The 17,590-nt window shown below is 25.8% G+C and overlaps 1 protein-coding gene across 6 annotated transcripts in view; it reads right to left on the bottom strand.

Moving 5' to 3' along the window:
- Positions 1–17,590, bottom strand: part of inf2 (inverted formin 2) — a 45,826-nt gene that overhangs the window by 8,927 nt on the left and 19,309 nt on the right. For 3 of the 6 annotated variants that reach the window (XM_051133670.1, XM_051133673.1, XM_051133672.1), the window contains exons 8-20: positions 15,416–16,108; positions 13,613–13,755; positions 11,433–11,494; positions 11,241–11,343; positions 10,988–11,073; positions 10,785–10,885; positions 9,344–9,414; positions 7,412–7,519; positions 4,526–4,596; positions 4,306–4,426; positions 4,058–4,222; positions 2,301–2,403; positions 221–370 (exon numbers count right to left, since the gene is read on the bottom strand). In XM_051133670.1, coding sequence (XP_050989627.1) covers positions 221–370; positions 2,301–2,403; positions 4,058–4,222; positions 4,306–4,426; positions 4,526–4,596; positions 7,412–7,519; positions 9,344–9,414; positions 10,785–10,885; positions 10,988–11,073; positions 11,241–11,343; positions 11,433–11,494; positions 13,613–13,755; positions 15,416–16,108 — 1,977 coding nt within the window. The remainder of the gene's footprint in view (positions 1–220; positions 371–2,300; positions 2,404–4,057; positions 4,223–4,305; positions 4,427–4,525; positions 4,597–7,411; positions 7,520–9,343; positions 9,415–10,784; positions 10,886–10,987; positions 11,074–11,240; positions 11,344–11,432; positions 11,495–13,612; positions 13,756–15,415; positions 16,109–17,590) is intronic. The other 3 variants (XM_051133676.1, XM_051133674.1, XM_051133675.1) reach the window with 1 other exon arrangement.

The raw sequence follows: 17,590 nt of genomic DNA, 5'->3' as shown, positions 1-17,590 counted from the left end.
GGAGGTGAGGAATCAGGCTCAAAATGACTCTATGAGCGACTGGACACGCAAACACGGGTTTGGCTTTAAAGGGGTCAAATACACTACAGTCTGTTTTTATCATATAATAAATTCAACCCCTTCAGTCCACTCACTATAGACAGCAGAGGAGAAGCAAACGCGTGCGGTTCGGACCGCAGCACCGGAGACGTTTTAGAGCCGGACAGGCCGACATTCTTACCGGACGCTCCCGTATCTCTACGCATTTCACTAGAAGGGGAATCCGTTTCGCACCTGGGATGAGTCTTTCTCAGATGGAAACCCTTCCGAATGTCGGCCAGGAGCTGATCGATGATGCAGCCGTCGTCCTGCGGCACCGGCCCTTTACGAACTGACAGAAAACACATTTCTATTAGAGACGTGAAAACTGGAAATACTAGAAGTGTAACATATAACATCTGATCCCGTTCATTAACAACTGTATTCTTCAGTATAAACCCTGATTTTGTTTATTAATACATGAAAATATAAAAAAAAAATAACTTTTTAATATTAATTACAACTCATTTTTTAACAAGTTTAAACAGTCACTTTAATCTAAAAATTAATCAATTAATGTGAAAATACTTAAATATCAAAGTTTTTAATTTTAAAAACAGCTATAATTATATTGTTATATATTAGAATAATTATTAAATATTATAATTATATATTATTACTACATTACTTAATAATAATAATAATAATAATAAATAATAATAGTTTTATTTTAATTTAAAATTAATTTTTAATTAGAAGCAAATTTATATTAACAATTAATATTAAAATATTGTAAAATTAAATGTTTTTAAATTATTATTAATGACTATTTTAATTAAAACACTTTAATATTAAAATGAATGAATATGAAAATATTATAATATTAAACAGTTTAATATTAAAAACTAAAACTAACTATACTTATTTTTTAATATTAATTAGAAAATATTTTATTAAAACAACTTTAATATAAAACCTTTAATATTTAAAAAAGATTTGTTTTAGTGATAAAAATAATTTAATACTTAAATATCAAGGAAAAGATTAAATAGAATAGAATCTATTTAATAGAATGTTTTTAATATTAAAAACAACTTTAGTCACTTTAATCTAAAAATTTGTTAATGTGAAAATATTTAAATATCAATTAAAGTTTATAATATTAAAAACAGACATTTGAATAATAATAATAATAATAATAATAATAATAATTTTTAATTTTAATTTAAAAGCAATTATTATAAAAATATTGTAATATTAAATAATTTTTAATGAATTTAAAATAACTATTAATGTCCATTTTTATGAATTAAAACACTTTAACATTAAAATTAATGAATATGAAAATATTATATTAAACATTGGTTTAATATTAAAAACTAATATTAATTAATAATTTTTTATATTAATTGGAAAATGTTTAAATAAAACTGCTTTAATATTAAAATGTAAAAAAAAAACATTAATTAAAATATTGTAATATTAAATAAAAATTAGTCTTTAAATGAATTTAAAATAACTATTTTAATTAAAACAGATAATAAAATTAATATGAACATATTATAACATTAAACATTAGTTTAAAATTTAAAAAAACTAATATTAACTACACTTTTTTAATAATAGTTAGAAAAACTGTATTTAAAACGCTTTAATATTAACATTTAAAATTTATATTAACAATTAATATTAAAATATTGTAGTATTAAATTAGCTACTATTAGTTACCATTAATGACTATTTTAATTAATTAAAACACATTAATATTAAAATGAATGAATATGAAAATATTATAATATTAAACATATTAGTTTAATATTAAAAACTAATGTTAGCTATACGTAATAGCAACATTTTTAATTAAAACAACTTTAATATTAAAATATTAATAATAAAATGGATAACTTAAATAACTTAATATTAATATTTTAATATTAAGGAAAAGGTTAAACATTAAATTTTCAATCGATCAATGGAGCAACCGCCATCCTGCTGGATTCAGTCTCTTTGGACTGAAAACAGATTTCTATTAGAGATGTGAAATGAAAACTGGAAATACTGGAAGTGAATATACAGTATTAACATCTGATTTGGTTCATTAACATCTGTGTTTTTCAGCATGCTGAAAAAACCTGAATCTCCAGCATCACAACAACAGAAACCATGTTTGATCTGCACTGAATGCGAGTCTGAATTGAATGTGATGAGAGGAAAACACAGTGGGTGTGACAATACAAAGCCAATAAACACACAGACATTGGTTAATTAGACTAAAGACTCACTTATTTTCCCATCTTCTCCTTTCTGTCTCTTGGATTCCTCCTCCGCCAGCTGCTGCTTTCTTTTCTCCGCTTTTGCCGCTTGTTCTTTACGGATCTTGTTTTCCTACAGAAGGAACAACATTTCCTGACCTCTGTGACGTGAACAAACCACTCCATGTTATTTTATTATAAATTATGTACTGATGTAATTTTTATAAAATTTATTTTATTTATTTTTTTTTTTTGTTTTAATTTTAATTTCAGTTAAAGTTTTAAAAATAATTTTGCTGATTAAAATTTCATATTTTATTTTAACATTTATTTAAATTAAGGTCATGTTTTTATATTTTCCAATTAAGAACCATGTATGCATTACCATTCATGCAATAATAAACTTAAGTAATAAAGTCATTTTTTAATTCATTACAAATTACTTTTTAATATTAATTACACATTACAATAGTTTAATAATGAAAAATAGTTTTTAAACATTAAAAAACAACTTTAATGTTAACCATAAATAAATCTTAACTAAATAAATATTAAAATACTTTAATATTAATAAAAAATTAACAATTTTAATATTAAAATTAATATCTTAATATTTTTCATATTTTAATATTGTTATTTTAATACTTATTATAATACTAGTTTATCAGTTTTGAATGAACAACCTTAATATTACAACATTTTAATATTAATTTTTAAAAAAGTGCCCAATGTAAAAAAAAATGATGAATTTTAAATATTAATTAATATTAAAATATTTTAAAATTAAATAAAAAAAGTTAATTTTAATATTAACTAAAGCTATTTTAATACTTTCTATAATTACTAGTTTAATATCAGTTTTGATTTAATATAATCTTAATATTACAATATTTTAATATTAATTAAAAAAGGGTCCAATTAATTAACTATTAATTAATATTAAAATATTTTTAAATTAATTTTAAAAAAAGTTAATTTTAATATTAACTACAGTTATTTTAATACTTCTTATAATACTAGTTTAATATCAGTTTTGAATTATTATAACCTTAATATTACATTATTTTAAAATTAATAAAAAAAAATATAACAATTTTAACCATAGTTCTATTACTTATTATAATACTAGTTTACAATATTTTAATATAAATGTTAAACAATAGTGTCTAATAAAAAAAGACCTGAATAGTAACTATAAATAAAATATTTTAAAATAAATATTTTTAATTGAATATTTTAATATTATTTAAAAACTAACAATTTTTAATATTTACTATAGTTCTTTTAATACTAATTGTACTAATTATTTAATACTATTTTAATATTAACTATATAATTAAAGTTTTTAATTTAAAATGACTATGAATAGTTATGAATAGTTAGCTATTAATATTAAAATATATATTTAAATAATATATTTAAATTAAATATTAAATAACTTAAATATTAAAAAACAACTTTAATCAACTATAAATATAACAAAATAACTTTAACATTAAAATATTGTCATTAAAATATACATTTTTAATATCAAAAGCCACTTTAATCTAATTAAACTATTATTATTAAAACATTTTTTAATAACAATAAAAGTTTATAGTTTTTAATATTAAAAACAGCTTTTAGTAAACTATTAAAACTTTAATTAATATTACTTTAATACTAATTTTACTGTCTTTAATGTGTCTCAGCTCAGGTTAAGGGTTTAAAAGTGTCTTTATCCGAGCCCAAGCCTTCATGAACCCAATATAATGAGTTTATAATGTGCATTATAACGGCTCACGGACCTTCAGGGCTTTGATGAAGAGCTGACGGAAAGTCTTGATGGTGTTGAAGAGCTCGTCCAGCGAGAGCTGAGCCACGTCTTCACACAGATACTGAGCCAGATCACCCTTCTTATTGTTGATGTTTGAGAAACGCTCGTCCAGAGCTTCATACGCCGTCAGGTTTTTCTGCACAAACACCGCAGGAACAATCAACAACAAACTGAGGCCTGAAAGAGAAAATCTTTTCAGATTCAAACACGTGTTTGTACCTCAATGAGCCCCGAAAACTGCTGCTTGACGTCCTCGACCGACGAAGACACTTTCTTCTCCGCGTCTCTCAGCCTCTTCAGAAGTTGACTGGTTTCTGCTTGAATGGAGTCCAGATTTATGCTGAAACAGAATGAACACAAAGTGATTGAGAAATGACTAAAAAAAAAAACCCCAGCTGATCTTGTGACACACACACAATCAGACGACGTGTCGTTTTACCCGGCCGCTATCTCACAGGCCTCAATGTCGTCTGGAAGGTTCAGCAGCTCCGGATGGTTTAATTCGGCTTCCTGGAAATCACAAGATCCACAGACGTTCACCACAAATCACAGAGAACAGCAGAAGGACGGCTTTTAAGGATTCAAGTCAAAGCAGAGTTTAACTGGAGTAATTCCTCCAAAAATAGAGAGCATTTACTCGCTCTCATGTCGTCCTGACCTCAAATAAAAAGGAGGCACACAAACAAGCATCAAATTACAAGCTATAAAAGTCATAGGAACTACATTTATGCTGCTTTTTTGGTCTTTTCTTCGGAGCGTAAGAGTATAAATCATCCAACGGCAGCTCTGAGACTATATAAAAAAAAGAAAAAAAAGAAAATAATAATTATAATTTTAACTATTAATTTTTTAAATATTAAAAACACTTCACATTTACTATTTAATATATTTTTTAAATGTATATTAACTAAAATAATTTTTAATATTTAAAACAACTTTATGACTATATATTTACGATGCGAATAAATTAAAAAGTTTTTCATTAAAATGACTATTGACTAGTTAATATTAAAATATTGTAATATTAAAAACAGTTTCATATTAACAACTTTATATTAACTAATTATTTTAATAATTTAATATTAACTAAAACGTTTCATCATTTAACTATTGCCTATTGATTACAATTTTAATAACACAATTATTTTTAATATTAAAAGGAACTTTATATGTATATAACTATAAAATGTTTAAAATGTTAATAATTAAAATAGTTCAAATTAAAAGTTTTCAACCAAAATACAAGAGTATAAATTATCCAACAGCAGCTCTGAAATTATATTAAAAACAAAACAAATAGCAAATAATAATTATAATTTTTAATATTAATTTACGTTTTTAATTAAAATGACTTAACTGTTAATTATTCAATATTTTAATATTAAAAACAACTTTGTATTTACTATTTAATATTTTTTTTAAATGTATATTAACTAAAATAAATTTTAATATTAAAAACTACTTTATGACTATATATTTACGATGTGAATAAATTAAAAACAGTTTTTCATTAAAATGACTATTGACTAGTTAATATTAAAATATTGTAATATTAAAAAAAGTTTCATATTAAGAACAACTTTATTTTATCTAATTATTTTAATAATTTAATATTAACTAAAACATTTTATCATTTAACTATTGCCTATTGATTAAAATTTTTATAATAAAATTATTTTTTAATATTAAAAGGAACTTTATATTTATATAAACTATAAAATGTTTAAAATGTTAATAATTAAAAGTTTTCAACCAAAAACTACTACTGACTTAATATTAAAAAAACAAACAAACAAACAAACATGCAATATCAACTAAAAATATTCGTTTTTAACATTAAAAGCAACTTTAAAATTAACTAAATATAATTAATTTTAAGTAAACAGGTTATGGTTTTAGTTTTACTTAATTACAAGCTATAAAAGTCATAGGAACTACGTTTATGCTGCTTTTTTTGTCTTTTCTTCGGAGCGTTTAAATCATCCAACAGCAGCTCTGAGATTATATAAAAAAACAAAACAAATAGCAAATAATAATTATAATTTTAACTATTAATTATTCAGTATTTTAATATTAAAAACACTTTGTATTTACCATTTAATATTTTTTAAATGTATATTAACTCAAATAATTTTTAATATTTAAAACAACTTTATGACTATATATTTACAAAAATAAATTAAAAACAGTTTTTCATTAAAATGACTATTGACTAGTTAATATTAAAATATTGTAATATTAAAAACAGTTTCATATTAAGAACAACTTTATATTAACTAATTATTTTAATAATTTAATATTAACTAAAACATTTGATCATTTAACTATTGCCAACTGATTACAATTTTAATAACACAATTATTTTTAATATTAAAAGCAACTTTATATTTATATAACTATAACATTTTTAAAATGTTAATAATTAAAATAGTTCAAATTAAAAGTTTAACCAAAAAACTACTGCTGACTTAATATTAAAAAACATGTAATATTAATTTAAAGTTTTCGTTTTTAACATTAAAAGCAACTGAACTAAAAGAAATGAACTAAATATAATTAATTTCAAGTTTATGGTTTTAGTTTTACTTAAATAAAACTAGGATTAATTATTATAATATTGATCATTTAATACTATTTTAAAATCAATTATGTAATTCAAGTTTTTAATTCAATTGACTGTGAATAGTTATGAATAGTTAACTATTAACATTAAAATATTTAAACATGAATTTAAAAATTAGTTAAATATTACAAACAACTTTAATCAAATAAACTATAAATAATTTTAATGTAAAGAAAATGAAATACCAAAGTATTGTCATTAAAATATGTGTTTTATAAAATAAGCGTTAAATATTAAAAGCAACTTTAATCTTATTCAACCATTAATATTAAAATATTTAATATTTAAAATAATTAATTAATTTCAAGTAAAACGTTTATGGTTTTAGTTTTGCTTAAATAGTTCTTATTTCGTTTTTATTAAACTTAAATTTATTTTGTTCTAGTTATTTTAGTGCCACTTATACCAATTAAAAATGAAACATTTTGCCTAGGCAACCAGCTGAAATAAAATAATTGTTTTTTTATTACATTTTATTTTGTTGAGTAAACATTTTATTATTTTGAATAATGAAAAAGAGTTTATGGTTTTAGTTTTGATTTTAGTTAATGATAATATTCAAGGCAACACTTCTAAGTTTTAAAAAGTTTTTGCATGTAATATTTATATTTTATTTTTTGAATTACTGAAACTTTAATAGTTTAACTTAAAAATAACAAAGCTGCTGACGTTCACTGTAGTCTTCTAGAACGGCTGCTGTACCTCCAGGATGTGATGTAAGAGTGTGATGCGGCTCTTGTTTGCTTTGGTTTCAGTGAGTTTCAGCAGGGAACTGATCTTGAATCCCTCAGCGTTTCCTGTGTGGCTTCCCTGGAAAAAGAAAAATTCACAAAATGAGGAACTCCAAATACAGAAAACAGAGTAAGTATCCAGGGTGATTTGGGAGATAGAGCCACAGACGGCTTCTGAACGGCTTCAATTTCTCTCTCCTGCTGCTCTCAGAGACCAACAAAATACAACAACTGTCCATGAACAAACTCAGTCCCGTCACAGTTTACAGATGCAGGCAATCACTGACGCGTAGACACACAAATTCATACAAACAAAATTAAAAGTAAGGTGTAGATGTCTTAAGGTGTATTTTTTGTTAACCTGGCAACACATCCCTTACGAAAAAAATGTTTTATTAAAAAACAAAAAAACAACAACAACAAAAAAAAAAGTTACACCATAGTAACCACAAATTAACCATGGTATTTGTAGTAAAACTGTGGTTATACAAACATAAATAAATAAATAAATAAATAATACTACACTTTTACTATTGTAAAACTACTGTTAGTTTTCTTATGAGATTTATATTGGTGTATACTTATTTGTTTTGTTTTTATAATGGTTTGATGTTTTCTAAAAACCAGGAAAAAAAGATTCGCGAAGCTAAAGTGCCGATCTGATTCGCGAACCATTTCAGATCAGGACTCGGAGCGCGGATTGCGAATCGTTCAAATCGATTTGAATCAAATGATTCAAAATCGCGAAGCTCTGATCAAATGATTTGCAAACCCGCACCAAAATCCCGATCTGAATCAAATGATTCGCGATTGCGAAGTTCCGAGCAAATGATTCGCAAACCCGCACCAAAATCCCGATCTGAATCAAATGATTCGCGATTGCGAAGTTCCGAGCAAATGATTCGCAAACCCGCCCAAAATCCCGATCTGAATCAAATGATTCGCGATTGCGAAGTTCCGATCAAATGATTCGCAAACCCGCACCAAAATCCTGATCTGAATCAAATGATTCGCGATTGCGAAGTTCCGAGCAAATGATTCGCAAACCCGCACCAAAATCCCGATCTGAATCAAATGATTCGCGATTGCGAAGTTCCGATCAAATGATTCGCAAACCCGCATCTGAATCCAAAATCCCGATCTGAATCAAATGATTCGCGATTGCGAAGTTCCGAGCAAATGATTCGCAAACCCGCACCAAAATCCCGATCTGAATCAAATGATTCGCGATTCGCGTTCCAAACTTATGTTCTGAATCAAAAGATTCGCGAACCCGCAACGAAGTCCCGAATCCAAATGATAAGTCCCGAATCTGAATAATGATTCGCAAACTACCATCAGGACTCGGAGCGCGGATCGCGAATCATTCAATCGATCTGAATCAAATGATTTGCAATACGCAAAGTTCCGATCAAATGATTCGCGATTTGAACTCCCGATCTGAACCAAATGATTTGCGATCCGTTTGGAGCGCTTCGAAATAGCGAACCGATTGTGAGATTCGAAAAGCTTTATTTACACCATCACTACATGCTTTTTAAAATCATTACGATATTTAAATTAAAAAATGAATAGCTATTTTATTCTGTTTGCAAGTGAATCGCTTAAACTGAAAGAAGTCACGAGTTTGAATCACTCAGAGCGGTTCCAGCGTAAATGACTCACTCAATTGATTCAGTTTGTCTGTGTTTCTTTCCGCGTGTTCAGTCATGTCTACACGACACTGTCAGTACTACTACTGACTTAATCAATCAGTCAAATCAATCTTACATTTATCAGTATATGTTTAGTAATAAATATTTGATAAATTATAGTTTTATCTGATTGTATTAGTCTATATAGAGTGATTGTCAATGTACCAAGAGAAAATAGGAAAAAGTCAAACTCTTTGTAATTTTCTTACATAGTTGAGAAAGTTTCCAACGTCGAGGATGAGTTTGCAGAAACTGGGCAGCAGTGAACTTTTCCTGAGATCTGTGGGCGACACACACTCATTGAGTTTAAAAACATTACTTTTGCATGTCATTTTACATTAATTCAGAGAAGAAAAAAAAACATTAATTCTGTGTGTGCTAAGAAATACTGTGCATTAATCATGTGTAAAAAACATTAATAAATGCATTGATGATTGCAAAATTTAGAGTGAACATCTCTCATGTACTTTTTTTTTCCATGTGAACTTTTAAAATTTTCAGTAAATTTTAACAAATAAAATAAACAATGAAATAAATAAATAAAATACAAAAAAAAAAAAAAATACAAACAAAAATAAAACTAAAATATACAAACAAAAACATAAAACAAAAATAAATACAATAAAAGCACAAAACAAAAATAAAATATACAAACACCACAAATAAACTAAATAGACAAAAACAAAATATAAAACACTAAAACTAAAAACTAAAAAATAAACAAAAAAATACATAAAATAAACAAATACATTACAGACACAAAACAAATAAAATATACAAATACCACAAATAAACACTACATAAATAGACAAATAAAAACAATATAAAAAAATCTATAAACAAAATAAAAATACAAAAAAATAAAAAATAAAATCAATAAAACACACACACAAAAAAAAATAATAAAGACAAAAAATACAAACACCACAAATAAACAAACTAAAATAGACAAATAAAAATAAAATAAAATAAACAAGTTAAAACAAAAACAAAATAAAGTACAAGACAAAAATAAAACTAATTAACAAAATAAATCAGATAAAATAAATAAAAACAAAAAAAAAAATAAATAAAAAGTACAACACAACAAATAAAACTAATTAACAAATAAACAGATAAAAATAATTATTAATAATAATAAAAATAGATAAAAAGTACAACACAAAACAAATAAAACTAATTTAAATAAACAGATAAAATAAATCAAAACAAACATTAATAAATAAATAAAAAGTACAACACAAAACAAAACTAACAATATAAATAAACGGATAAAATAAATAATTAAAAGAAAAAAAAAAAAAACAAAACAAACAAAACAAATTAACAAAATAAATAAATGGATAAAATAAATAAAAACAAAAAATAAATAAATAAAAAAAAAAATGCACAAACATCAATAAATGCATTAAAAAAAATACACAAAAATAATACACAAAACATTAAACAATCAAATACATTAATTTAAAAAATTGTTTTATAATGTGTAATGAAGTTTTTTTTTTTAATAATCTCATGTATAAACATGAAGCACAAGAATTTCACTGAATGTTTCAAATTTCGGGATGTTCATTTAAAATGCCATTTACACTACAACCGTTAGAAACAGCAGCGATCCGTCTTCACACGCGATGGGCGGATTATACTCACTCTCACAGGCCGTCTCCACCAGATCCACCTTCGGCTTCAGGATGTCGAGCACAGACAGCGTCTCCTCACACAGCAACATGCATTCAATCCTCAGCTGGTAACTAATGACGGACAAAACAAACTCAATCCTCCATAATAATGGCCTCATGCACATACTGTATCAGAACAACAACAGGTGAATTTTAATATTAGTGACACTTTACCACGGTACAGCCAGCAGTGAGACGTAAAAGCGATCCACGTTGGCCAGTTTGTCTAAATCTCCTTGAAAGGATTTTAAGTTTTCAGTCTGGAGAAGCAGAAGAAAAAGTAAATGCAAAACGCTCCAAAAACAAGAAAGTGCATATTTACTCTAACGCAAAGACAGAAAACGTCAATTGTGAGTCTTGTTTTCATTTGCATCAAGGTTTGTGAATAAGAAACACTTATAAACAATCAGATTTTATTGTGAAGTACCTCGTGTTTTTCCGGAAGCAGTTTCAGGAGCTGTTTCAAGGACTCCACGTCAAATTTGGAGCAATCTCCTTTCTGCACCATCGACACAAACTCCTCATTAGAGCTGTTTGCGAGAACAAACGAATAATCTTAGACATACTTCCATGATATCACATAAACACACACTAACCAATACAAAACGTCTCATCTTACCACTTGAACTGCTTCAGAAAGATATTCAGGTTCAGATTCTTCTTGGGGTCGATGAAGGAGATCTGAGAAATAGGAGAACATCCTTCAGTGTTTTTTGTGACATTAAAATTGACTCCTTTTATTTAATTCATGTTCTTATTGTCAATTATTCATCAGTGATGTGATTCTAAGGGCTCTAGGAAATGTTTTCATTTTTTTTCAAATTCATTTTTTTTTTTTTAATTAATTTTTTGTTTCTGGTTAAATTAAAGGTACATTTTTATTTACATTTAATTTTGGTTAAACATTAAATAAATAGTTATATTGCATGTGTTTAACTAAAATTAACTTTTTGCATTTCTATGAAATCCATTTTATTTATTTATTTATTATTTAAAAATATTTATTATTAATATTTTATTTTATTTTTTTTTCTCCAAATTCTGTAATTTTTCAGGCCTTGTTTGTTCCATTACAATTTTTTCAAAATAAATTAAATGTTAAATTAAATTTTAGTAATCAAAAAGCATGTGCAATTAATTATTATCATAAAACATACACAATTTAATGATTTATTAAGTGTTTAACAAATTATGTCTTTCACATTCCTATGAAATCCATTTCATTGTTTTTACAAGTTCTGTTTATTTTTTACACTTTTATTTACATTTAATTTTGGTTAAGCATTTAATATATTGTTAAATTGCATGTGTTTTATCAAAATAAAATTTTTGCATTTCTATGAAATCCATTTTATTTTTTCCCCCACAAATTCTGTTTTTATTTTTCCCCCAAATTAATTTTTTTCATTAGTTTTTCAGATTCAATTAAATTTTAATAATCAATCAAAACACAAGTATAATTAATTTTAATCATAAGACTTATACAATTTAATGATTTATTAAGTGTTTAACAAATTACATTTTACATTCCTATGAAATCCATTTTATTTATTTATTTATTTTTACAAGTTCTGTTTCTATTTTTTACATTTTCATTTACATTTAATATTGTTTAAACATTTAATCAATTGTTAAATTGCATGTGTTTTATCAAAATTAAATTTTTGCATTTCTATGAAATCCATTTTTTTTTCTCCCCAAATTTCCCCATTACAATGTTTCAGGTTCAGTTAGATTTTATTAAATCAAAACGCATGTATAATTCATTTTAATCATAAGACTTACATAATTTAATGATTTATTAAGTGTTTAACCAATTTAATTTTTACATTCCTATGATATTGATTTTATTTATTTTTTCACATTTTTATTTACATTTAATTTTGGTTAAACTTTTAATAAATTGTTAAATTAAATGTTTACATTTCTATGACATCCATTTAATTTTTTCCCCAAATTCTATTTTTATTTTTTTCCACTATGATTTTTCAGGTTAAATTAAAGATTAAATTAAATTTTAATAATCAAAAATCTTGACTTATACAATTTAATGATTTATTAATTGTTTAACAAATCGTATTTTTACATTCCTATGAAGTCCATTTTATTTTTTTTCCAAGTTTTTCCAAGCATTTTTTACATTTTTATTTACATGTAATTTTGGTTAAACTTTAAAACAAAATGTTAAATTGCATGTATTTTACCAAAATTAAATTTTTACATTTCTATGAAATCCATTTCATTGAATTCACAAATTCTATTTTCATTTTTTCCTACCCAAATTCATTTTTTCCATTACAGTTTTTCAGGTTAAATTAAATTATAGTAATTAAAACATGTGTCATTTATTGTATTCATGAGACTTAAACAATTTATTAAATGTTTAACAAAAATACTTTTTTATGTTTCTATGAAATCCATTTCATTTATTCAAAAATTCTCGGTTTTCCCCAAACAGTTTTTTCCATTGTAATTTTTCAGGATTCATTTTTTCCATTACAATTTTTAAAGCTAAATGAAAAAAGCATGTGCAAGTAACGATTGAGTCAGCATTTTCAGCATTATAAAAATCATACAGCTCTATTTTCTAAAGAAATACATGTTTGACTTCTTGATCTTTCATCAAAATGACCTCTAACCTCAACTTTCCCTTTCAGCTGGTGTCATCAATCAGTTACGTTTCTCAGCTAAATCTATTCCTAATGATAAAATCCTGTGTGTCTTTCTCCTCTTTGAATATCTGGTTTCACTGGTTGCGCTGCAGGTCAGTGTTGAATCTTCCTGTGAAGGATCTCATACCTCCTTGGGCTCTTTCTTGACCGGTGCGGCCGTGCTCTTGTCTTTGGGTTCAGCGATCGGCAGACAGAAGAGCTGCTCGATGCTGGTGTAATTGGGCTCCAGCGGCGAGTCGCTCGGGACGGACGCCCATATTGAAGGGCCATCTATGAGAGAACAACACACTCCCACTCAGACTTGTGCAAACTGGTTCAGACGTCACACTCACACACTCAGACATTTGCATGCAAAAATGCAGGAACTGACAGAAATCATTAATCAAGATAATCAGAGCTGATTTAACAAACGGTTTTGAGATTCATAGTTTAGTTTGAGAATTAGAGTAGAAACGTATATTCTAAAATAATTATACTTTAAAGTTTTAGTAATTTACTTTTCTAAATAGTTTTGTAAAAACTGTCTACATATTAAGTTTTAGTTCTTTAGTACATAAAGTTAAACTAAACAAAAATAAGAAATGTTGCATTTGCAATTAGCTGAAATACAATGTTTTTTATATGTTATTTTGTTAATATTTTGAATTTTATTTTTATATTTTCTGTTTTCATTTTAGTTCAAGTTTTAGTTTTTTTTTTATTGTTTTTATTATTTCAAAATGTCTAGATTTTGCAACTAGCTGAAATACAAGATTTATGTTTATTCAATTTCATTTTGTTAATATTTTGAATTTTATTTTTATATTTTCTGTTTTCATTTTAATTTTAGGTAAAGTTTTAGTGATTTTGTATTTATTTATTTATTTTAAAATGTCCAGATTTTGCACCTGGCTTAAATACAAGATTTGTTTAGTTTTTTTTTTTTTTTTTGTGTGTGTATATTTTCTGTTTTCATGTACATTTTAAAGTTTTAGTAATTTTGTAATTATTTTATTTTCGTTTTTTTTTTTTTTAAATGTCTAGACTTTGCAACTAGCTGAAACACAAGATTTATGTTTTTTTTTTATTTATTTCATTTTGGTAATATTTTGAATTAATTTTATTTGTATATTTTCTGTTTTCATTTTAATTTTGTTAAAGTTTTAGTAATTTTGTAATTATTTTATTTTCGTTTTTATTTTATTTTTTTTTAAATGTTTTTTTAAATGTCAAGATTTAGTTTTTTATATTTCATTTTGTCAATAAATAAGCTGAAATAAACTAAAAAATATAAAATATGTTTTTTCATATTTTATTTTGTTAATATTTTGAATTAATTTTATTTTTTATATTTTCTGTTTATATTTTTATTTTAGTTAATTAGTCATTTTGTAATTATTTTTATTATTATTTTTTTTTTTTTAAATGTCTAGATTTTGCAACTAGATTTGTTTTTATAATTTTTTTGTAATATTGTGAAATAGATTTTACGTTTATGTATTTTCTAATTTTTCTTTTAAATGTCTACATTTTGGAAATAGCTCAGATAAAATATCAACATTTTTGTATTTTACTTGAGTTCATATTTATAATTAGATTTTATTTTTATAGTTTGTTATTTATATTAAACGTTTTAATGATTTTGTGTCATTTTTATTAGATTTTATATTTTAACGTCTACATAATTTGCATTACATTTTAGTTTATTTAGTTTAAACATTTGAAACAAGTTGATTTTTAAAAATATTTTATTTCTATTATTGTTTGTTTTATTTCAAATAATAATTTTATATGATTTTTGTTAATGATATCAAGCCTGGCTATTACATTACATTACATATTTACATTCCTATGCATATGGCACATTGACAGCACTAAATGTTCTCATTTCACGCGTGTTCTGGGAATCCAACCATGCGTTGGCGTTGTTTGCATTTCTCCCGGATCTCACCGGTGACGGCTCTGGAGTTGAGCTTCTGCCAGTTGAGTTTCTTCATCCGGAGCGTTGGGTACGGGCCGCTCTTCACCGGTGCGGAGTAACACTGGCCAACCGGATAAAACGTCCGGGCCACGATCACATCGCCCCCTCCTGGAGGAGGAGGAGGAGCAGGAGGGCCGTTTACACCTGGAGGAGGAGGTGGAGGAGGAGGAGCTCCCATTCCTGGGAAAGGAGGAGGGGGAGGAGGAGGACCACCCATTCCTGGCAGAGGAGGTGGAGGAGGAGGCGCACCCATGCCAGGTAAAGGTGGAGGCGGTGGAGGACCTGCAGAACCCATTCCTGGAAGAGGAGGTGGAGGAGGTGGCGGAGGAAGCATCGCTGCTCCTGGTAAAGGAGGTGGTGGAGGAGGTGCAGGAGGAGGTCCCGCTCCCGTTTTAAGAGGCACTGCTGAGAGGGGAGAAGCAGCCATGCTGGGCAGAGGAGGTGGTGGAGGAGGTGCTAGAGAAGCAGACGCAGCCTTTGTGGAGTTGCGTGGAGGTTCCTGGTTTTTGGCTGACCTGCAGGAGCACTCCAGTTTGTCGTCTTTTGTCTCCGTCTGAACGGCTTGATTCTTTCTTTTGTAACTGTTGACCTCAAAAGAGCCTTTGGACGATTCCTTAGCGAAGACGAGACGCTGCAGGATCTTCTCACAAGAATCCATCTCAGCTGAGAGAGAGAGAGAGAGAGAATTAGTACATTATAGGCAAAATTAAATATAAGTACAATAAACAAATGGAAAGTAATATATATATATATATATATAAGTAAATAAAGCAAGTAAATACACAAATAAGAAAGTAAATAAATATGCAAATAAACAACTAAATATAAGTAAATAAGCAAGTAAAATAAATAAGCTATAAATTAAATAAATTGGTAAATAAGCAGGTGAATAAGTAAACAGCAGGTAAATGTACAAGTATACAAGTAAATAAATAAATAAAATATTATGTAATGAGCACGCAGGCATACAAGTAAAAATAAATAAATAAATAAATAGAGCAATTAATTACAATTAAAATAAGTAAACAAGTATATAAGTAAATAAGCCAAGATCATAGAAATGAATAAGCAAGCAAAAAATGTAAATAAAAAAAGTAAATTAATATTTGTAAATAAATCAAGCAAATATATATAAGTAAATAAGCAAATAGATATACAAGTAAAAAACATCTATGAGAGAAAAACACACACCCACTCAGACTTGTGCAAACTGGTTCAGACGTCACACTCACAGACATTCGCATGCAAAAATGACAGAAATCATTAATCATGTCAGAGCTGATTTAACAAACGCTTTTGAGATTCATAGTTTAGTTTAAGCATTTTGACAATTTAATGATTCATGAGCAGAAACGTATATACTAAAATAATTATACTTTGACATTCAGAAACTCAAAAAAAAAAAAAAAAACACTACATAATACATATTTTTGGTAATTTGACGTTACTTTCTCAACAAGTAAACAAACAAATAAAAATCTTGCTACTAGCAGTGTTATTTTACCGTTAGAGTTTTTTAATAACATTTTTTAAAATATATTTTATGATTTCATTTTAATTTTAGTTAAAGTTTTAGTAATTTAGTTCTGTTTATGTTTTTGTAAAAACTGTCTATATATTAATTTTTAGTTCTTTAGTACATAAAGTTAAACTAAACAAAAATAAGAAATGTTGCATTTGCAATTAGCTGAAATTTTTATATTTTCTGTTTTCATTTTAGTTAAAGTTTTAGTTTTTTTTATTATTTTTATTATTTCAAAATGTCTAGATTTTGCAACTAGCTGAAATACAAGATTTATGTTTTTTTTATTTTATTTTGTTAATATTTTGAATTTTATTTTTATATTTTATGATTTCATTTCAATTTTAGTTAAAGTTTTAGTAATTTTGTAATCATTCATTTATTTATTTATTTATTTATTTATTTATTTTAAAATGTCCAGATTTTGCAACTGGCTTAAATACAAGATTTGTTTTTTTGTGTATATTGTGTTTTCATGTAAATTTTAAAGTTTTAGTAATTTTGTAATTATTATACACATGTATATTATACTAATATTAAAATTATATTCATTAAAAAAATACAATTAAAATAAGTAAATAAACAACTAAATGTACAAGTAAACAAGTAAACAAGTATACAAA

Source organism: Labeo rohita, chromosome 17, assembly GCF_022985175.1.
Source record: "Labeo rohita strain BAU-BD-2019 chromosome 17, IGBB_LRoh.1.0, whole genome shotgun sequence".
NCBI lineage: Eukaryota > Metazoa > Chordata > Actinopteri > Cypriniformes > Cyprinidae > Labeo > Labeo rohita.
Note: the sequence above shows the minus strand (reverse complement) of the source record. Positions and strands in the feature narration are given on the sequence as shown.